At 41.5% G+C, this 21,065-nt stretch overlaps 2 protein-coding genes across 2 annotated transcripts in view; one reads left to right on the top strand and one right to left on the bottom strand.

Moving 5' to 3' along the window:
- The window catches only part of itga10 (integrin, alpha 10), a 28,283-nt gene extending 12,743 nt beyond the window's left edge, over positions 1-15,540 (top strand). The window contains exons 8-30 of the mRNA XM_020637161.3: positions 5,350-5,500; positions 8,067-8,232; positions 8,770-8,843; positions 8,927-9,071; positions 9,892-10,040; positions 10,151-10,294; positions 10,444-10,650; positions 10,751-10,881; positions 11,199-11,365; positions 11,510-11,652; positions 11,744-11,854; positions 12,463-12,548; positions 12,629-12,770; positions 12,883-12,975; positions 13,080-13,156; positions 13,278-13,367; positions 13,474-13,558; positions 13,652-13,765; positions 13,871-13,978; positions 14,075-14,188; positions 14,275-14,370; positions 14,914-15,027; positions 15,122-15,540. Of these exons, the coding sequence (XP_020492817.2) occupies positions 5,350-5,500; positions 8,067-8,232; positions 8,770-8,843; positions 8,927-9,071; positions 9,892-10,040; positions 10,151-10,294; positions 10,444-10,650; positions 10,751-10,881; positions 11,199-11,365; positions 11,510-11,652; positions 11,744-11,854; positions 12,463-12,548; positions 12,629-12,770; positions 12,883-12,975; positions 13,080-13,156; positions 13,278-13,367; positions 13,474-13,558; positions 13,652-13,765; positions 13,871-13,978; positions 14,075-14,188; positions 14,275-14,370; positions 14,914-15,027; positions 15,122-15,175 (2,761 nt within the window). The 3' untranslated portion in view covers positions 15,176-15,540. The remainder of the gene's footprint in view (positions 1-5,349; positions 5,501-8,066; positions 8,233-8,769; positions 8,844-8,926; positions 9,072-9,891; positions 10,041-10,150; positions 10,295-10,443; positions 10,651-10,750; positions 10,882-11,198; positions 11,366-11,509; positions 11,653-11,743; positions 11,855-12,462; positions 12,549-12,628; positions 12,771-12,882; positions 12,976-13,079; positions 13,157-13,277; positions 13,368-13,473; positions 13,559-13,651; positions 13,766-13,870; positions 13,979-14,074; positions 14,189-14,274; positions 14,371-14,913; positions 15,028-15,121) is intronic.
- On the bottom strand, positions 15,538-21,042 carry polr3c (polymerase (RNA) III (DNA directed) polypeptide C). Its single transcript, XM_020637141.3, has 13 exons — positions 20,907-21,042; positions 19,842-19,988; positions 19,211-19,475; positions 18,794-19,095; positions 18,534-18,638; positions 17,431-17,604; positions 17,288-17,339; positions 17,134-17,194; positions 16,904-17,054; positions 16,312-16,413; positions 16,147-16,196; positions 15,880-16,029; positions 15,538-15,765 (listed from the first exon to the last, which is right to left on the bottom strand). The coding sequence occupies exons 2-13, from the start codon at positions 19,986-19,988 to the stop codon at positions 15,681-15,683; spliced, it is 1,644 nt and encodes a 547-aa protein (XP_020492797.1). The 5' UTR covers positions 20,907-21,042; the 3' UTR covers positions 15,538-15,680.
- Between the last annotated feature and the right edge of the window lie 23 nt (positions 21,043-21,065).

Genomic DNA, 21,065 nt, shown 5'->3' with positions numbered 1-21,065 from the left:
AGGTTTGGTGGAATCCAAATTACTAATTTACTAATAAGCTCAAAAGAAATGAGTTTTGTCAAAAACACATCTTCAAAATAATTGTTGCACATGTTTTCTGGGTAAAAAAGAGAAACTGTTTACCATCACTGTTGCCATGTCAGCCTGCCGAAGTTGGTAAATCACTAGGCACATTCGAACCAAACAGTAAACAACAAACCCACAGTCTTTATTTACTGTTTGCAAATGCACCATCAATAGAAGCGCAAAAAAGGGACAGCCAAGGGTTGGTATAGCAACAGCACAACAATAATAACAACAAGTAGTGGTCAGCGTGTGTTTGTTGTGTATTGCAGGTTGCATGTTTATAAAGAAAAGTTTAAAATAAAACTGTAGGCACCTCTGTCAGTCATTTTTCTTTGAGAATATGATTATTTATGGTAAGCATGAGAACTAGCCAGTGTTGTGATGGCTCAGGTGCTCCACCAATCTGTGTAAACTTGAGCCTTGACCACTCACCTTAGATTACATAACTCAAGTTTCTCCTATGGCTGCAGAGAAATGACATTAATAGAAGGAGGAAAATGTCCTTTTATATAATTTCATATAACTATGATAGGATGCAAATACTAGAAAGCTGTTCCTAACTGTTGACTTACCATCAAAAGTACCTTCTTTTAAAAAATGTAATGTTGTGTTGACAGCTTGCAGCTACCCAAAACTAGACAAAAACAAAACAGCAGAGGTTTATAAAAGTTCAATAGAGTAAGGCTGGTAATTCTTACATAATGTCATGATTATATAGTTTTTATACGAGATACATAAGCCCTTCACACAGTGTGATTCCACAATGGCGTTTCAAAGTTCATCCATTATCAAGCCTTCAAACTTGCTCATTGCTTCTGTAAAAGGCAAAATATTGCTGTTGTGCAACACACACAGTAAGTGCCCTGCAGCGCCTCTGACTCCCATCGTTACGCCTCTGTTACTACCTCTAATGTTAGATCAGGGGCAGAACGACTTCGCCCCGTCATTCCACCTCTATGAGTTAAACATTTCAGACGAGGTCTAACAGGGGCGTTCATTTCCCGCCTTCAGCTGGCAATATGTAAGTGACAATGGATATCCAGATATCCTGTCACGAGTTGCTGTTTGTATTTCAAATAGACTCTTTGAACTAAATCTTAGCAGTACTGCTGCAGCTTCCTCTTGACTTCTCTTTGTATAAGTATCCTGGAGGTATTTAAGCTGGTAACCCAAATCTAAACAAAACAACCCTGTAGGTTAAGGGTCAGTGGCATAAAGAAAACCTCTAAGTCTTAGAATATCTTGTTCTTTTCAAAATAAAATTATTTCTTTATTAAAGTCATATTTCCCATAGAGCACCACACCCAGACCTGATGTGTGGCCACGACTTCCATTTTTGGAATGTGTATCTTAGAGGGTTGTTTAACCTCGACGCGCATACTCACACACACTCACACACACACACACACACACACACACACACACACACACACACACACACACACACACACACACACACACACTCACAAGCACACACATTCACACAGAAAAATACAGGTAATTGGAGAGTTCCTGTTTTCTGGTACATTCAAAGGTAAAAGTTGGAGAAGTTTCGCGGGATAATTTAGAAGGTAGTTGAAAAGCAGTGACTGGAAAATGGAGCCAGTTAAAATAGTGTTACTGTAGCGTTAAAACACCACTGACTGGAAACCTAGACAGTACTACACACTTTCTTTTGCTCTTTACCTTCAGCTGTCTCTAATTTTCTTACCGTGTCAGATGTTTCAAACACTAATTCGACTCCTCAGCAGTCATGAAACTAAACAAAGGAGTCTTTAGTAGGTTGCTAGAGTGTAATGTTCTTACTATTGTGCCACAGGATGGATTAATTAATTAGTCATAGTAAAAACAAATTGGGGCAGGGATGTAATTGAGTATCAAAGGAAGGAAATATCGAAGAACAACAACTTACTTTCAGTGTGACTGCTCTAACACAAACACACATACATAGTGTACAGATGGAGAGATAGCAGCAATGGCACCGGTCAGGAAAGTGATGGGGTAGAAAAACAGCGAGATTAGCTGAGCTGGACCAGTCTGCTGCTGGCTCAGCACGGCTGCAGTTGCAGCACATACTGACCCAGCCTGGTCAGCCAAGTAGCGCTCCTGCAGCTGTAAAAATACAGAGACACTTACAGTGTGCACTCTGAGGGACACCTACACACATATTAAGGGCTAACCTTTCATGCTCCAGGTGTGGGACCAAATAATGATTCCGCAATATATATATCATCACCCTGACTTGTGATGCAGTTATTGAAAAGCTGGGGCCAAATATTGATATTTGAATAAAAAAAATATGGCATTCTGATCAGATTTTCTGCCAATTTATAACTTTATGACGCCTTACAGAGGCGCTTATGACATGAATGATGTGTGAGTGAACGTGAGCCAAAGTTAACTGGCCAAAGAAAATGTTGACAGCGGGACAAAAGAGGAAGACTGAGCGGGATAATGTAAGACAGCGCTGAAAATGAGTTAAAGGATTAGGTGTGATAAGAGGTGAAACTAACAGCAAATTGCAGTGACTAAAAACATTGTATTGTGAACCGGGTACATCGTTGACTCATGTTTAGCATCTTAACCATGCAGAAGGTCATCTAACCCAAATTATATCTTAGATTTGCATTAAAAAAAGAATGATTATCCATCTTATGCCGAAAAGTTATCTGTCCTTGTCAATCTTCAAGTTAACTTTCTGAGTTTTACAAACCTATCTCAACTAGCATAATAAATTACCCTCTTCGATGTAGCCATTTAGCCTCAGCCTGTAGATATCGTGGCAAACACATGAACATACTCAACATGCAAAGAGTTTTCAAACAAAGGGCTGAAGACGCTTGAAGAGTGATATTAACAAAATATCTGGTAATATGAATGTACCTGTCAGTTGACATGGTTGTTTAGCTTCTCGAGTCGCCTTTGCCGCCTTCACATCATCTGCTTGTAAACAAACGCACGTTGTCTAAGTGGGGTAGGCGTAACAGCAATATATGTGTCTTACAGTAAGACAGTGCTGGTGCATTCAAAGACCATCGGTGAGCACAAAAGCGCACCATATTCCTACATGTTGTTGCTTTAGGCAGATATTGTGATGCACACTCACACTCATTTCTTTTAGTATCCTTAAAAGAGCTGATACTGAGGGCATTCACTTTTACCCATTAAGCTCAACTTTAACCCTCTCCGCTAAATTGTTGACCTTAAACCGTTACCCTGACCTTATCCTTATTATAAACTTAACCCTTAACCCGAGCACTTGGTGAACATGGCTATAAATATTTGGCCCTGGAGGCTTTTGAGGATTTTATTTTTGTGTGAGCAATCGGTGCACACTCACAGAGGTGTTGATTTCTGACAGATTTGACCTGACTGAGATTTCACACTACTTGATTTTGACTGTTTGGCTCTAACAGAAACATTTCCAATAAACAAAAAATACTTCTGACAAATGAATGTTTGCTATTTGCTTTGTTACCAGAGCTAGTAGCTTCCTGTTGAAGAGTAATGCTGTATTCATGTAAATAAATGAATACAGCTCATTTCACAAACATCAAACTAAGTGTTTAAATGACTTGATCTCAGCTTTAATAAATGTGTAAAGAAACTTTTAAAAAAGAAAAAGAAACTGACTGAAATTCCTCCCGCACAGAGGGTTTTAAAGTGGCCTCGTACCCTCACACAGTGTCATGTTGACGTGCAAATGATAGTAATGGAGTAAACAGAGGACACTTTGAATTTAAAAATTAGAAAGTAGATGACAGACTGATGCATGAACATCAAACAACTCTCTACAATTGGCTCAGCCTCTGATTTTTATGTTGCTCCACCCGTCTGAGACGCTCTAACTCACTCACAAACACACAAAAGCACACTCACAAACCACTGCGCCGTGTCATTACCACACTACTGCGACTCCATAAAATTGGTTGTAAATACAACCAGGCCTCCCAATTAGCATCCCTCACTTTCTCTCCTCTTTCATCTCCTCTTTCCTCTTTCTTATCTGTATTCATCTTCACCTTTTTATTCTTCCTTCCCTCTTGACCTGTGTGTATCACCCATGTCTCGTCATGTTGTCATTACCCTTCCCCATTCTCATTTTCATCCTCCCTCTTTTGTATATCTCTCTTCTCTCTTTCCAACCCTTTTTGTTCAATTTATACATCACTTAATTGCAATACCACATCAGAGTGGGATTTGCAAGTCTTAGTTGTAAAATTCGGCGTTATTTCACTCTATTTTATTGTCCTGTTAAATTTGAGCCCCTTTCTTTGTGTCGTCGTCTTTTTTTCCTGCTCTGCTGTTTTTATTACTATTTTTAAAAATTTTCTAGACTCAGTATTTACGTATCTGCCGTCATCCTTTTCTTTTTCTCCTGTATTTGACCTCTCTCTTTGTTACTCTCTCCTCTCTGCTCCCTCCTGTTTTCTGCTGCCCTCTCCCTCTCTGCACCCCATGTTAATTTGCAGTCTGCATAGGGGAAACGGTTGTTTTTAACTCTGAGTTTCTTGCGGCTGACCACAATGTTATATTTAGACAAGGGCTGGAGTTAGGCCTGAAAATGACTGAGTTCGCTAGCAGTGACTACTATCCCCAGTTCACCACGTTTGTGTGTGTGTGTGTGTGTGTGTGTGTGTGTGTGTGTGACTGCGTGTGTGTGTGTGTATGTTGGTCTGAGGCTTACCGACCCTATTCAACGCTTGAAGCAGGTCCCACTGAAAACAGGTTTCCAGCAGTCAGACAGGGTGCGGCTTGAGTCCATTTGTGTGTGTTTGTCATTTAGGTTTCCTCTCTGTATCATTGCACAACCGGATGGGAATGCACAGATGCGGTTGTCGTGTGCGATGACAAACGCTAGCTGCATGCAACGACCAATTTGAGTCAACTAGTTTATGTGTGTAATGTATGATTAATTTAGTTCTAGAAAGGGCCAGTTGTGATTTTGACCATTTATATCCATTCTGTCGCTGTTTCCGTGGCAACTTGTTTTCTAATAGGAGCCCTTTAAAGTGTTTTTTTTTTTAATAGGAAGAGTTTATTTGAGATTTCGGGAAACCACATGGCTACTATCCCGATATCCTCCCTCACTTTCAATCTCTTAAAGTTCTTGTTTTTCACTTCTCTTCTCCTTCTCTTTGATTCTATTTTTCTCTTAATATCCAGCATCATCTCATACGATACCATACGATACACTTGATACATATTTTATCATTCAGGAGGATGTTTCAGCAAACTTAGTGTGAAGTATCATATCTCAGTCTCTTCTCTTTTTCTTCGTAGCACGGAGGCTTTCAGTGCTGAGCGCGGAGCAAGGGATGGTGCCACCAAAGTAATGATTGTAGTGACAGACGGAGAGTCACATGACGGGGAGGAGCTACCGGATGCTCTCATGGAGTGCGAGAACAGGAACATCACAAGATATGCCATTGCTGTGAGTACATCTACACCAAGAAAATGATTTGAAATGACTTTTTTTAAATGGTGTCAGTTTTGATTCAGGAGATGTTCTCACCATGAAAAGAGGTGAGATGAACGAGTAACAATCCCACATTATTAGTTGGGTGTGTAGAGCATCCCTGGCATTCCTCACACATTGTGGTATAGGGACCAACTGAACCCTCAAGCAACCACACAATACCACCACCACTCCCCCCAAAATAACATCTCCAAATTACAAAATGAACCCCTTGGGTGCACTAAAATAGCCTAGTGGGAACAAAAACTCTTCCTTTCTAGCCCCACCTAACTCCCCTGACACACACACACTGTGCGGGGCTTTTGGTGATAGAGGGGCAGACGGACTCTGGAAGTAGTACTGGTTGCAGACCCCTCCCCTCCCCACAAGAATAGCTGATGAACATCCAGACTCCACTGAAACCTCAAAGGAAAAGAGCATGAACCCTCATGGAGAAACAAGGAGTGGCACAATGCCACCATACAAATATGTGTACACCATGTACATCAGATGTATTTTATGAATGGGGAATATCAGATACAAGTCAACACTTAATAATAATCAAATTTGATCGTCCTGATTTTTAGAATCATTATGAGAAAATGAGAAAATGGCTTTTTGTGCCTTTACTGTAGAGATAGGATAGTGGATAGAGTCAGAAATAAGGGAAAGAAGTCATTTAAGGATACCTTTCTGATAGAAAAGGACAGCTGTCATTAAAAGTAACACATGAACACCAAGATTCCTTCAAGTGTTTGTGTCAGCGTCCGTCTGCCCCCCCAAAAAGCTGTTAACCTAGGGGAAACACTGGACTAGAGACACATATTAGTGTTCGAAAAGCATAGTAAAGTGTATTTTACACTGCCTGTAGCGCTACATATGTAATCCATTTTAACTCCATATAATACATAGGAAGCAGATTTCTCAGCTAGTTATAGTTTCAAAAAGCGTGAAACTTCTTTAACTGTGTGGCTGTGTGTGGGAAGTTTGAGAAAATTAGTTTTCATTTCGTAATTTGTGCAAACGTTTCCCTTAGAAGCTGAAAATGAGTGCAAACAGAGAGAGGATATTGGCTTGAAAACCAGAAATTGTGTTAAAATGGGTTATTATGGTTATTTCACTATGAGCTCTTTAAATTACCACTCTACCTGACTTCAGCAAAAGGTTATACTATGTCAACAAAAGAATACTTACAGAGAAGGAAACAGAAAGCCATGGACAGACAGTCAATGTATCAGTAGAGCAGATTTTTCTGGGAGCCTTGGATGCAAAAAAAGAGCATTAATTATAGTTATAGTAATAATAATACAAAGTAATTTGATTTATATAGTGCTTTAGTTTAGTTTACAAAGACACGGCAGAGAGTCGCATTAAGACAAAGCAAAAAGAAAAAAAAACATTGAAAAAGCAGTTTTTTGGGTTTTAGGTTTTTTAGTCTTCGTTGGAGTGTTTCCCGGATCATTTAGCGCGTTGACAGGTGAGCACTCCTTGTAACAGCGGTCATGTTTTGGTGTCGCTCTCTGAGCCGCTGCCTGTCTGTGTGTGTTCAGTAAAAATGTTTCACAGGGGAGTGCAGAGCCTTCAAAACAACATCGCGCTCACTACAGACTGTGTTTTATACATTAAGGCAGGACAGGGGCTGACAGTGTGTGTGTTTAGGGGACGTTAATGCTCAGCTATGGATGTATGAAAACATATTTTGAGAGTCTTTATTCTTCTCTTTCTTTGCTCGACACATTTGGCAGCCTGAGTGGAATTTCTCAGCCTCTATGAATTCTTAATGTACATATTTATACGTGGTCTGTCTTCATGTTACACACTACACCCCTCTCACTCCCCCTGCCCTTTGAAAACAGAGGATTTCCTTAGTTTGCTTGGCAGCTGGAGTCACAGGGGGAGATTCTTGGGTTTGGTTTCTCTTATGGAATTTTCTTATTTGTACTTGAGGCAGTAAGCCATAGACCACTACTGCTACAATCTATCTCCTGCATCAGTCATCTCTTCACCTCTCTGAGAGGCCTGCACCCCTCATTTACAAACCTCTGGTAGCTACCATTTCCTCGGCTTTTGAGATTTCCATTCAATTTGTTGCTTTTAGGTTATTACTTGTGAATGACACAGGCCATGAAGTGTGTTTGTTTCAGTTCACGGTTAAATCCTGAAGTTCAGGTAACATAAGGATGAGTGTATGTAGTGGTGCTATTGGCCCTTTCTTCTATTCCCTCAGACTCCTGTGATATCTCTCTTCAGACTCTTAATACTTTTAAACGTTGATGCCCTGAAATCAGAGTAACCTGACTAAGCTTCAAACTGTTGAAAGAAGCATAAAGAACCATGTGTCATCTCTCTTTCTATCTTCTCTGTCCCTTAGAAATATAACTGTTCTCAAACATGCCAGTGTGTTTGCGCTCTCTATCTTTATCTCTCTCAAACCTGTTCTCTGCTTCTTGTGTAATCCCTCAGTGTTTTATGAAGCCTGCATTATCTGCTTATTTGTTTCATGTCCCCCCCCCACCTCTCTTCCTCTCACGCTGCGCTCCAGGTTTTGGGTCATTACATCCGCCGGCAGCAGGATCCTGAGACATTCATTAACGAGATCAAGTATATCGCCACCGACCCAGACGACAAATACTTTTTCAATGTGACCGATGAAGCTGCGCTCAATGACATCGTGGATGCTCTGGGAGACCGCATCTTCACTCTGGAAGGTGTGTGATGCAGAGGAAAGAGTCAGTGGATGAATGAAAGTTACACTGCTTTAAAACAAAAAACCAAAGCAGCAATGATACAGTTCTTTGAATGCAAACATTAAAAAAGATGCTTAAAGTATCTCTGAAAAAGCAGAAGATGAATGAAAGACTAACATACACGATGGACTTGAAGAAAGAATATTTAAAACGTTCTTTAGAAAGTTAAAGAAAATTGAGTCCATCGTGAGAAAATAAACAGTAAACCTGCCGAGAAAGCAAGAAAGGAGAGGGAGGTAGAGGGAGTGTACGGCTGTCACAATATTCTCAGGAACAGGATAGGAAGGCTGATGAAATGTGATGATCCCCTTTAAAATGTTAAGGGAAATCAGACAGGAAGAGACAGGGGGCGAGGAAAGGGTGAGGCAAGTCTGCCACCTGGGGTCCTCAGAGTGCGTAAGGGTGCCTCTGATGCCATCTAGGTCAGATCCTGAGATGGAGAGGAAGGATGGGTGGAGATAGGTGCAGCCTGACATTGCTTTCTGTCTCCGCCTGTAGGGACGCTGGGCTACAACCAGAGCTCATTCCACATGGAGATGTCTCAGATTGGCTTCTCCACACACACACTGGATGTAAGTTCCTGTTTTATCTCTGTGTCAAGTGTACAGTATGTGTTTACCTGGCCATCTCATCCATGCCACTTTCTGTTCTTCAGGATGGCATTTTGTTCGGGATGGTGGGCGCCTACGACTGGGACGGTGGTGTGTTGAAGGAAGGGCTCAACGGACCCATCATACCGCCCAGAGAGGCGTTTGAAAGCGAGTTTCCACTGGAGCTTAAAAATCATGCTGCTTATTTAGGTAGCCGCAAATATTAAATGCATGTTTTGCATGTTGGTAGATAACTATGACAGATTATTGTTTTAGTGATGAAACATTTTCTACCAGGCTGGAATATGCATGTGTTTGTTGGAAACTCAGACGCATGAAACAGAAAACTGGCAACACAGTCGAAATTATCCTCAAGAAGCAAAATTACTTCTGAGCCCAACATCATCCCAAACAATAAACCGATTCATAGTTTGGTCTTTAAACTATCCAGAAAAAGGGACAGCCCCCTTTTAAAATATCCTGAATGGCAGAGCTACATCTGAAAATGTCTAATTTTTTCACTAACCTAAACACATACAAGACAGCTGCCAAACTGTGGACTTCTGGGCCACTGGTACCAGTTTACCACTTTAAAAATCAAACTACCCCTAGCCCAGTTTGATGGAATAAAAGCTACAGAATGTGTGTGATCCTTTCTAATCATCCCCTTTTTGATTACTAAAAAAAATGAGTCTGATTTTATATCATAACTTATGAATGAACCTCTCCTGTGGAGTTAACTCTCAAATCACATACGTCAGAGATTTATATCAGCATGTTGTAAACAGACAGACCACACTTTTAACTGTATAAACATGCAAACTGAGGCAACCACAAACAAGAACATGAGGTTGAGAAACTTTGGCTCAACTCTGTTCAGGTTGAACATACGATAGTCACTAACAGCAGCACAGGTCCAATGGGTTTGTGGTGATTTAAAAGATTTAAAAATGATTCTTTAACTCTTACATGTGGGGCACTGATTCTTTGCAGTTTCACATGATGTGTACCTATGTGTTTTTTTTTTCAGGTTACACAGTGTCTTCTGTGATAGTTGGAGACTGGAGGAGGCTGTATGTGGCTGGGGCTCCTCGATTCAAACACAAAGGCAAAGTAATCCTATTTGAGCTCAGTGACGAGGGAGATGTCAACATTGTACAGGCACTCAATGGAGAACAGGTAAAGCTATCTTCATGAGTCAACTCAGTTTCTATTTATTTATTGCAGCAGGGTAAAGCAAGGGCTCCACCTGCTGGCAGTCATCTGACAGAGCATGTTTCTGTGTGTAGATTGGGTCTTACTATGGCAGTGAGGTGTGTGGGCTGGATATCGACCAGGATGGCATCACTGATGTCCTTCTGGTCGCTGCTCCAATGTTCCTCGGCTCAGGAAACAAGGAGGCCGGCAGAGTCTACATTTATACTCTCAGTGGGGTAAGACAGCAGTAATGCTGATCATCTTCCTCCCTATGAATTGTTAAGCAACCACTCAGAGAACATACAGCATTTATTCATTTATTTTCTCATCATTGATCTCAAAACCTGACGTAAAACTTTAGCTATTCCCCCTTTTTGTGTCCCAGGAGGAGGTGTTTGTCTCCAATGGTACCCTGAAGTCCGAGGAAAAGTCCCAGGATGCCAGGTTTGGTTACGCACTCGCGGCCGTTCCAGACCTCAACCATGACGGCTTCACTGACCTGCTAGTGGGAGCCCCTCTGGAGGATGAACACAGGGGGGCCCTCTATGTCTACCATGGCAACGGCATATACGTCATCCACAATTATAAGCAGGTACTTGTCATTTTCCTACGATAAAGTTTCTTCTGTTTTTAAGAATTCAGTCAAGCTGATTTTAGTTTTTTTTTTCTGTCTTCCTTTCTCATGATGTCAGCGTATCGCTGGGTCATCGATCTCCCCCTCCCTGCAGTATTTTGGCCGCAGTTTAAGTGCTCGGTTGGACTTGGATGGAGATGAGCTGATAGACTTGGCAGTTGGAGCACAGGGCAGTGCAGTGCTACTCAGGTGAGCAATGTCTGGAGAAAAGGGCAGGGCATTTCAAGAACATGTTTTATTGTATAGCCTCGAGCACATGGAGATAACAAAGCTGTGATAAACTTTTGGTTTGGGTCAATTCCCCCCCCCCTAGCTTGTTTCATAACTCCTCACAGGAACCTTAAATGCATTGCCTTAAATCATCTAGTAACCTCAGTAACCCTAACCCACAAAGAATTCCTCCCTCTATGTAGATTCACATCCCCTACTGGTTTCTACATGTCTGTGGTGTCACATGGCTGACAAATAAGCCCTGTTTTATCATGCCCTGTCTCTCCTCTGTGCAGCTCTCGAAGCATCGTCCAGATCAATGTGAGTCTGTCCTTTGAGCCGCACTCCATCAACGTCATCCAGAAAACATGCCAGAGGGGAGGCAGAGAGTCCGCCTGTCTCAATGCCACCGCCTGCTTCACCACTGTCTCCCGTTCCCCTGGATCACACAGCAACAGCTTTGGTATAACACTTTATTTGTACACTCTTCCTCTCTAATCCTTTTTAGAGGGACTGTGTGTGTTGTGAATTGGCAAGGCACACGAATTACTGGAGTGGGAATATTCCAACACTCACCATCTGTCCCAATTACCTTCTCTCTCCTCAGATCTGTGGGTGTCGGCCACGCTTGACGACAGGAAGTTGTCTGCTCGTGCACTTTTTGACGACAGCTCCCACAGACAGACGCAGCTGGCTGTCCCGGTTCACACGGGACAAACTGTCTGCCACAAATTGCCCTTCCACGTCTATGTAGGATTCCTAAAATCAGGTTTATTGTTGTTCAAACAAAAAACACACTAAATTTTCTTATCACAAGCATTGTTTTCTGTCTTTGTTGTAGGATACCGCTGATTACATCCGTCCAATTAGCTTCTCTCTGCGCTTCAAGATCAACAATACAGAGAGTGGGCCAGTGCTGGATGAAGGTTGGCCAACCACTGTCAAGAAAACTGTAAGCAGCACATTTACTGACGGCTTTCATAAGCAGCTATTTCTGAACAACCTGTATAATTCTTCCTGTATCCCCTTCCACATATGGTCCTCAACACAGGAGATTTTTGCTATTCAGAAACCTTCTAGAAAGAAGAGGCCCTCAGGAGAATGAAAAGGGATACTGCTAAAGTGTAATGTTCACAGAAAATGTAATATGGCGGACGAAGAAACATAGACCAACACTAAGAAAAAGAACATTCTGGCGAGCAGAATAGAGTAGGAACCAGCTTCATTACGTGCACAAAGATCCTACCAGTTTCTCACCGGTCACTTGATATTAATGTCATTAACTCCGCCCACTCTCTCGTGGTCACTTTTCCTGAATAAAACCTGCTGCATTCACACATCAGCTCAGCGTCTTGCCGACATTTTACGAAGGGGCTGGCAGGAAAAAGTGTGGGGGAAAGTTAGGGAGAATAATTTGGCTGTTTGTTTTTGCAGCTCACCCCCCCAAAACTTCTGGAAATGTTCAAAGATGCAGTGCATGTATGAAAATGGCTTTACTGAGGATCATTGTCTTCCTCTTCTCCATAAATCATGTGTTCCTATCCTCTTGTACCTCTTCAGATACAGTTCTTTAAAGACTGCGGGGAGGACGATGTGTGCACCACAGACCTGGTGCTGCAGGCTCATATGGACATCTCAGGGACAAGGTACAGATTTGACATATTTTCTCTATTCTCTTCGCTAGCTATGTAGTTTTTAGTGAGTTGTCATTGTGTTTCCTCCACAGACAGAAGCCTTATGTGATTCGCAGCCCTCGTAGGCGTCTGGCGGTGGAGGTGCAGCTTCAGAACAGACTGGAGAACGCCTACAACACAAGCCTGACGCTGCACTACTCACGCAACCTGCACTTCTCCAGCCTCAGCATTAGAGTAAACCACTCCATAATCAACTACCAAATGCATCACTAAGCAAACAGTTCCATCAATATTTATCTAATATATGTAGACTTATTTTTGAAAAACTCCCTTTCTTTTCCTGTAGGAGGATGCCCACTTTAAGATCGAGTGTACAGCACTCGGTGCCAATAGCCACTCGTGTAATGTGAGCTATCCAGTTTTCCGCTCCCAGTCAAAAGTATGTCCACGCTGAGGGAATAACCATCACTCCCCCAACTCACACTTCACTTCCTCCAGGTGTCATGTGTCACTTCAGCAGCCTCCTCTCTCTTATGTTTGCAGGTTAACTTCATGCTGGAGTTTGAGTTCAGCTGCACATCTCTGCACAGTCGAGTGCAGATGAAGCTTCACGCTGCCAGGTAGCTCGCTAAAGCACACATACTGTCGATATTATCAAGCATGAGGTTTTTTTCAAGATTAGATATGCTGTGTTTTCTATGGAAAACTCTGGATTTATGTTTCTTTCTGGTTCTCCTACAGTGACAGTATAGAGAGAGAGAACACTTTGGGGGACAACAGTGTTCAGCTGCAGAGTTTTGTCCAGTATGAACCAGACATGTTTGTTAGCAGGTAAGTTTGTTTAGGATACTCTACCTTTAAATCAAATATTCAGACTAAAAAAAACAAACATTTTGTGGTAACTGTCATGTGTTTGCTTTCTGTTTTTTCTGTGCAGTGACTCTAATTTGAACCGATATGAGGTCCACCCCACTCGTACGGTGTCAGAGGCAATTGGACCAGAGTTTTACACGCACCTCAGGGTATTAAACAATGGCTAACATGCTAATTTTACAAACGTTAATGCTTCAAGGAAAACAGAGTAAATTAGAGCATGTTTTTGTTTGTGTTTGTAGCTGCAGAACCTCGGCTGTTACTCTGTGAGTAATCTGGAGCTCAGGCTGCATCTGCCCTCTGTGGCAGCCGGAGACCGCGTCTTTATGACCGTCACTGATGTCTTTTCATACAACGTGAGTAGAGCTGCTGCTTGAGTGCATGTCTCTCTCTTTTAGATCATGTCTGACATATTTAACGCGCCCATCACACCCCCAACCCCAACCCCCACCCACACACAGGCCACAGGGGTGAACTGCAGTGTGCTGAGTGATCTTGCCCAGCTGAAGGCCAGACAGAGAGACGTGCGCTCGCTTCATCCTGAAGACATGATGCAGAATGACGTACTGGTGAGGCCCCCCTGGTGACACAGCAGCTGCTGAACACTGTGCAGCATCACATAGCACACTAACATGCTGTTTGTTTGTGTGTGTGTGTGTGTGAAGAACTGCAGCAGGTCATGGTGCACGGAGGTGGTGTGTGAAGTCCAACAGCTTCTAAGAGGACAATCTGCCATTATTCGTGTCAGCCGCAGAGTTCATGATGATTTTTTCAGAAAAGTGAGTTCTGCAACAGCCCCCAGAAGGTCATATTTTTTCTGTCCTGTGACACAAACATCAGTCATCACCCCCGTCTCCTTTCGTAGGCCAAATATAAGTCAGTGAGGATAATAGGTGCCTATCGCCTCGAAGCTCAGGAGATGAACCTCGTCACTTTGGGCACAGGAACGGTCTGGAGGGAGGTAAGACGACTGACACAGTAAAGCAACTCACTCGTGTATTTTGGGTTGTTCTAAGATTAAAAAGACTCGAGCCAATCAGAGACAGCGTAAAAATAACTAAGAAGTGTATGGGTAAGAAGTCGCCTCAGCTTCTGGGCCTTTCTAAGGCAGACATTTAGAATTATGCTAGTAACCAAATGAAACAACAACATGAAAACAAAAAGGTCATCAAGGTCCAACACTATTAGCTGATTGGCTTAATATGATGCATGAAATCTTTTACATTGAAAATGCATTGAGTTTATTAATGGAGCAGACTTCAAGGTAAGATCATCAGTGTTATTGTAGTTCCCGTGATTCTCTGCTACATGGACTATTGTGCTTTTAGGTTTGTTCTCAAAATTATGTTTAATTTTATTTTCAAGAAAAGGATCCACTGTACGTCGCTTTGAACCAGCTGTTTTTCAATTGAAGTTAAAAGACACTTAAACTAAATAAAGAAGTCTGTGCTGTGATTTTGAGCTGCAGAAATTGGAGTATTTTCTTTCATGTCTCTTTCTGCAGACTGTACTGGAGGTGCTAAAAGGCAGAGCTATTCCCATCTCACTGTGGATTTTAATTGGTAGCATCATCGGAGGTTTGCTGCTACTGGCCCTTATCATTTTCATACTATGGAAGGTACTTTGGTGACACATTTAGCACAATATTTCTGCAGGATAATGGATGTGTTTTGGACTGACCAATCAATCTCTTTTTTTTTTTTTCTTACCAGCTGGGATTCTTCACACGCAAACAGAGAGAAGAGGATGAGAACCATGAGGATTGAGCCCAATTTCTGCTGCCATGACAACAGTCATTTGCCATGATGACTACCACATGAGTCTGCCTATTAGCGGGCACAGAGATAGTCCTGGGACTGGACTCGATACACAGACGCAACAGGGACCTCCAGGACCAAAGAGAGAATCACGAGGGTCCAACAGAAATGCACTACCCGCTTATTCCAGGGTCGGGGGCACTTATGTAAATAATCTTGTTCTATTTTTAAAGCAATCCCAAAGTGTATTAAACCACGATACTTCTATTTAATATGCAGACATCTTTATGGTTTCTCATTTCATATGATCAATTTGTCCTGTGTTTGTTTGACAGTTTTGTGTTTGTTCTTTAATAAAATAAAATTTGAAAGAAGTTTTGCTGCGCTCAGTTTATTCGTTTGCTGAAACATGCAGTAAAATAACAATAAATTTTGATTTTATTTCACTCCAAACTGAAACAATTCAGACATAGAAACTATTTAAAAAAGCCATATTGACTAAAGCACATGTGACTCAGCTTGCTGCTGTGGCAGTTGAGTTAACGTAGGACTCAAGAAGAAAGATGGTTTCATCGACCTGGTTCTCTGCTGAATCTAACCTGCAGGGGGAAAGAAAAGCAGTGAGTACTAACACTAACAGGTGACTAAAGATGTGATTCACTGATGTCAAGAATACAAAAGGAATTGTGATTCTGTTATTATCTCCCTCTTACTTGTTGATATGGAGCCGCAGAGACGCCAATTGTTGCTTTTCAGATGCAGTGATCATCTCCTCCACCTCACTCAGCTGTTCGGGCTCAGCCCCGCTGGCCTGAAGAGATGCCAGAATGGCCTCGATTCTCTGAGACTTTTCCAACAGACGCCTGTGGACAGAAAACCAATCAACTAATGATCTGAGGCATTGTGTGTGTGTCAGAAAAAAACGTTGTTTGTTACATTATCACACAGACAACATGTGCACACAGTTTTGATGAACTTACTTGCTGTCTTTGGTCTCAAACAGGCGGCGCTCAATGAGGTTTGCTACTGTCTGCACACAGAAAAATATTCAGTGATAAAACATTACTTAGAGCAAATGGGACATAAAGTAAAACAGATTTCTTTGTTGTAGCTCTCTTCTATCCAGAGCTGTGACACTATTTTACCTTGTAGCAGTTCTGAAGCAGCATTCTCGCAGTAGGGAGCTGGTTGACGGTGTAAAGATAGAAGGTACGAGAGGGAGCATAGTCAGGGGTCTTCGGGATTTCCTGAGAATAAAAAATAAAACACATCATGACTGTTCGGAGAGGGTGAGTAGGTGGATTACAAAACAGAAACTGGAGCTACTCCCTGAAATGTTTTGAGCCAAATCCTCTCAGTGTGCTCATTCAAATTGTCAATATGCCAGAGAAACTGAAAAATGGTCACTTTGATAATGTTCTTCTTTCACCAATGACCATTGGACAGGCTGTAATAAAAGACTGCACTACTCTGCAGCACTTTTAGAAATACCTCATTCACTAAGTGCAGCTAAAAAAATGTGTGCCAAACAATTTTCAAAGTAGGTCTTTGGATCAGATCTTTTTGGATTACTCCCACTCTCCAGGAAGTCTCATGTTGGTACACCAACAGAACTGACTTGAAGAGAGACATGAAACCAGCCATGTATACTGTACTTCATCATTATTTCCTCATTGCAATCAGATTAGCGAGAAAAATATATATACTGAAAATGTCAATAAAAGAGAGAAATATTACCTGTAGCTGCACCAGGTTCTGTGAAAGCAGCGTGTAGAGCATGTCTTTAGCCTCTTTAGCTGGAATCATAGCAAAATCCTCCACCTGTTTCTGCTCCAGGTGACGTTTCCTTAGCAACAGCCGGAAGATGCGTGCAGATCTGGAACCAAATCTGATGACAAAAATAAAGATGGATTTAATTGACCATACAGGACATCGAGCACACTTATTAAAAAAACATACTGGCCTACCTCTCCTGCACGACTGACTCAATTGTGGCCCGAGCCAGATTGGCCAGCGCCCTGTGCAGATCTGGGAGATGAATTAAGAAAAAGCATCCCTGCCTCGATTTTCATGAATTAAATAGCACATCCTTTGGACTGTCCATATAAAAAAAAAGGATACTGACAACAAACATCCCCCCTCCACTTTCTCCAGCCTTCCCCACAAACTCCATCTAAGAAAGGAAAGATAAAGTTTATTTAGGGAAATCTTGGAGGTAAAAACTAATACTCATTAAAGTGATATGTGTCTTCCAAAGGTCTTACCGGGTCATCAACCAGTAGTGTGAGGTACTGGTCTAGGATGGGTCTGGCAATGCTGTAACTATTGGGGAGGGATCTGAAGATCTCATTGGCTGAGAGGGGCTTTGTGCAGGTTGCTGTGGGCGAGGTCGTCACCTCGCTCATCCTCAGCATCGTCCTCACTATCTCACTGCTAGTCTGTGTTATTTACATAAACACATTTGGAAAGACAATTTCTATTATCAAATGAATTATATTAATAATTGGCTGTATGATTTCTCTTCTATCAAATACACTGACAGCTGATACATCAGATCTGTTGGCTCCTGGTCATAACAATTTTTCAAAATTTTTGTTCTTTACTCTAAATAAATCAAAACAGAACGTTGGACAAATTTAGTTCTTAGCTATAGTTTCAGACTTATTGTAACACAAACCATAAAGTTGTTATTGTGAAAAATCCACAATTTGAAAAATCCTTCAAAGAATAGTTTCTTAGGGGAATGTTTATATGAGTCCTTTCTGATGGATCAGAGATTGATATCACTCTGAACAGCAAACAAGAATCTATAGCTGGCAGCCTGTCAGTTCACCCAAACACCAACAATGCAGCTGGAACAGCTAGTCTCACTCTGAAGGTAACAGATTCCACTAACAAGTACTTTCAAAGTTAATGAATTAAAAAGTGATTTCTTGTTTAACACTGATAATAACTGTTGGTGTATATTTTGGCTCCCTTACAGTCTTTTCATCACCCTAGTATTGACAGGCAAACAATTGACAAGAGATTGAGCTTTAAATGTGCTGATAAATGGATTTTGATATTTTTGCCTAGACCCATGAAAGCTATTTCCCCATTTTCTCAAATATTCTTATTTAACACTTAAAGGGGTGATTTGTGTAAAAAAAAATGAATTCCTTGAAATAATATATTTTAAGAATCCATATGGAAACCAGACCTCGCTGAACAGGCCAGAGTGTGAACTCTTGGCTGTTGTCTAACTCTGTTTTGTGTTTTACTTTGTGTTTTCTGTATGTATGTTCTCTGGTGGGAATTGTCTGTTATGACAGTAACAGTGCTGTGAATAATAATTTCCTCAATGGTAACAATAAAGTCAAAGTCAGACCTGGCCCAGTTTGTTGGCTACAGCACTGATGATGGCCTGGTCTCTGAAGTGGAGGTGGAACCTCTCAAAATTCACCTGCCAGTAAATCCCCTCATCACCATGCGTCTGGGCACAGAAGAGGGAGACACAAAGATAGAGGGGTGAAAGGTCACACAAAAGTTAAACAATATGTTATATGAAGGAAAGAGGGACAGGAAGAGAGGTAAATGCATTTTTAAATTTGAAGCAAACCTGTTTAAAACATTTTTCCAAACACCCACCTCTGTATCCATTCTAGCCTTCTTCGCGTTCCTTTGGTCCTCTCCATCCTCGCTGGAGAGTTGCCTTTTGCCTCTCCCTGTGAGTGTCACATGAGGCACCCTGTAACAGTCAGGGAAGCTCTCTGCTGAGGGCGGAGCTGTGCTAACAGGGACAGCAGGAGTACCAGGAGTAGCAGGTGTAGCTGAAGTAGTACTTTCTTTTTTTCCTGCTGCCGCCATTGGAGGGCAGCGCTGAAGAAAATGGGTCTCCACCAGTTTGGAAAAAGCATTAGACACTTCACTGTAATCCATACTGTGACCATCTATAAGAAAGACGGAGAAAAAAATGGATGTTTTCATAGAGCGCACACTCACAGCTGCAGGAGACATAGACACATTTCTACAGTCTTTGATTAACAACATCTTTAGGTTACTGACCCTCCATGTTCTGTGTTAGGCGGTCGGCCACTGTCTTAACCGTGCTGCTCATGGTCATGTCCCCCCTCTGGAGTAACTCCTCTATGATTAGCTCTCCGGTGTCACCATACAGGGTTTTGGCGGTGTATATGTAACGTGGGTATCGCAGAATTCTCAGGATGTGATCACTGCTGGTCAGATACTCTGTGGGGCTCCCGGGACCTTTACGGCCTGCGCTGAACACACAGACCCCGTGCTGCACAAGCACACACAGGGACTTCTTTACCTACAGTGGCAGAGAAGAGACACTTAATTAACAAGCACAACAAAAATGGATCATTATTCAAATCAATCTTATCAAAAAAACATTACAGATAATAGTAGGAATTTATAAGCATGCATTGTTCTACTCTTATCACTCCAATAAGCTTCAAGAAAAATGGATTTCAGTTGTATAATTTTCCTCACATAAAAGAACTGTATTTCTACCAGCTTTGAACTATCATGTAAAAAAAAAAAAAAAGTAAATGTGTATTACATTTTAATTCTTCCTGGCATTGCTTCACTTATGAACCATAATACACAATGTATGATAAAACATGGTGTGAAGTAGAAACAGTCACAGCCTGAACAGTATAGGTAGGAGTGGTACCAGGTCAAGAGAGATGCCAGTCTCATGAATGAGGGTTCTCAAATTCTGTGCTCCACTTCGGAGAAGGTGCGTTCCCACTTTTTCCACCAGCTCTCCAAAGTGCTCCCGCAACAGCAGACCACACAGACGAACCTCCTGGGCGGTCATCTGAACAGACAAGACATCACAGAATGGAAAAATGTCCTCATATTTGTAACATAGAGTACTTATTTACTGTAGGTTTTGTTTTACTGACTGACCCTTTCAGAACACCTGTTTCTAATCAAGCACTAATTAAAAGCTTTAAAGAGCCTGAAGCTTGCTAACTGAGGCGACAGTTACTGTAGGAGGCATGCATTAGAAAATAGACAATTGTGATAATATCCGCAACTAGACTGTTGCTCAAGGAAATATTTGTCACTTACACAATGTTTGAAAATGTTAGAGGATGGACTACTGTTGATTTTTTTTAACCACACTGTAGGAGCTTTTCACAGCAATTTTCACATGAGAATAACATAAAAAAAACAACTAGCCAATTAAAGGTCCAAATCAAATCATGTTATAATGTGTTTAAGCTCTTCCTTAAAGCATAAGCCATGTTACAGATGTGTTGGAGTAAAAAAAAAAAAATGCTTTAAGCTTCAATGCTGCAGAATTGCATTGCCCATGATTACCAATAGTTCCCAACATTACTGAGTCGTGCTTATGTAGAAAGGTATGCCCTATCAAACCTTTTTCTCTTGAGTTTTATTTTATTATTTTGGATAACTTTGCTGAAATGTGAACTACACAGCATTTCTTGTTTGGTAGTAAGGTGTCAGTGCCTGTAATACATGGTAACAAACAAAGGCTACACAAAGGACAGTTCAGGCACACATAAACACAGAGTGGCACAGTTCAGCTTTTCAATTAAACTTAGTTTGTAATAAAATGTTAAAAGTTGAGAGTCGAAAATCTACTGGTGAACGACGGCTGACCGCAAAAAAGGTAAAAAAAACAACAACAACTTTGCATGCATGTAAATTATAAACTTCTACAGCCAAACATCATGTCAAGTATCTACTACTTTTCTCTGTAACACACCTTGTCGGACAGGGAGAATCCTTCCTTTTAATCCCAAAGATTGACGTCAAAACCATAGACTGTAAACAACGTCTACCCACATGCCGCTTCTCGTTGTCAACACATGAGCACTTCCGGTCTCCGGCTTTACCCTCGCATTGGATTTTGCTCGGCGTAGCC

This window comes from Labrus bergylta, chromosome 8 (assembly GCF_963930695.1).
Source record: "Labrus bergylta chromosome 8, fLabBer1.1, whole genome shotgun sequence".
NCBI classification, from domain to species: domain Eukaryota; kingdom Metazoa; phylum Chordata; class Actinopteri; order Labriformes; family Labridae; genus Labrus; species Labrus bergylta.
Note: the sequence above shows the minus strand (reverse complement) of the source record. Positions and strands in the feature narration are given on the sequence as shown.

Coding starts and splice junctions, on each gene's coding strand:
- polr3c (XM_020637141.3), bottom strand. CDS start 19,988: ATGACCGCCCAGGAGGTTCGTCTGTGTGGTCTGCTGTTGCGGGAGCAC. Junction 19,476..19,841: donor CTGGCATCTCTCTTGACCTG/GTACCACTCCTA, acceptor CTGCCACTGTAG/GTAAAGAAGTCCCTGTGTGT. Junction 18,639..18,793: donor AGGCTAGAATGGATACAGAG/GTGGGTGTTTGG, acceptor TTCTGTGCCCAG/ACGCATGGTGATGAGGGGAT.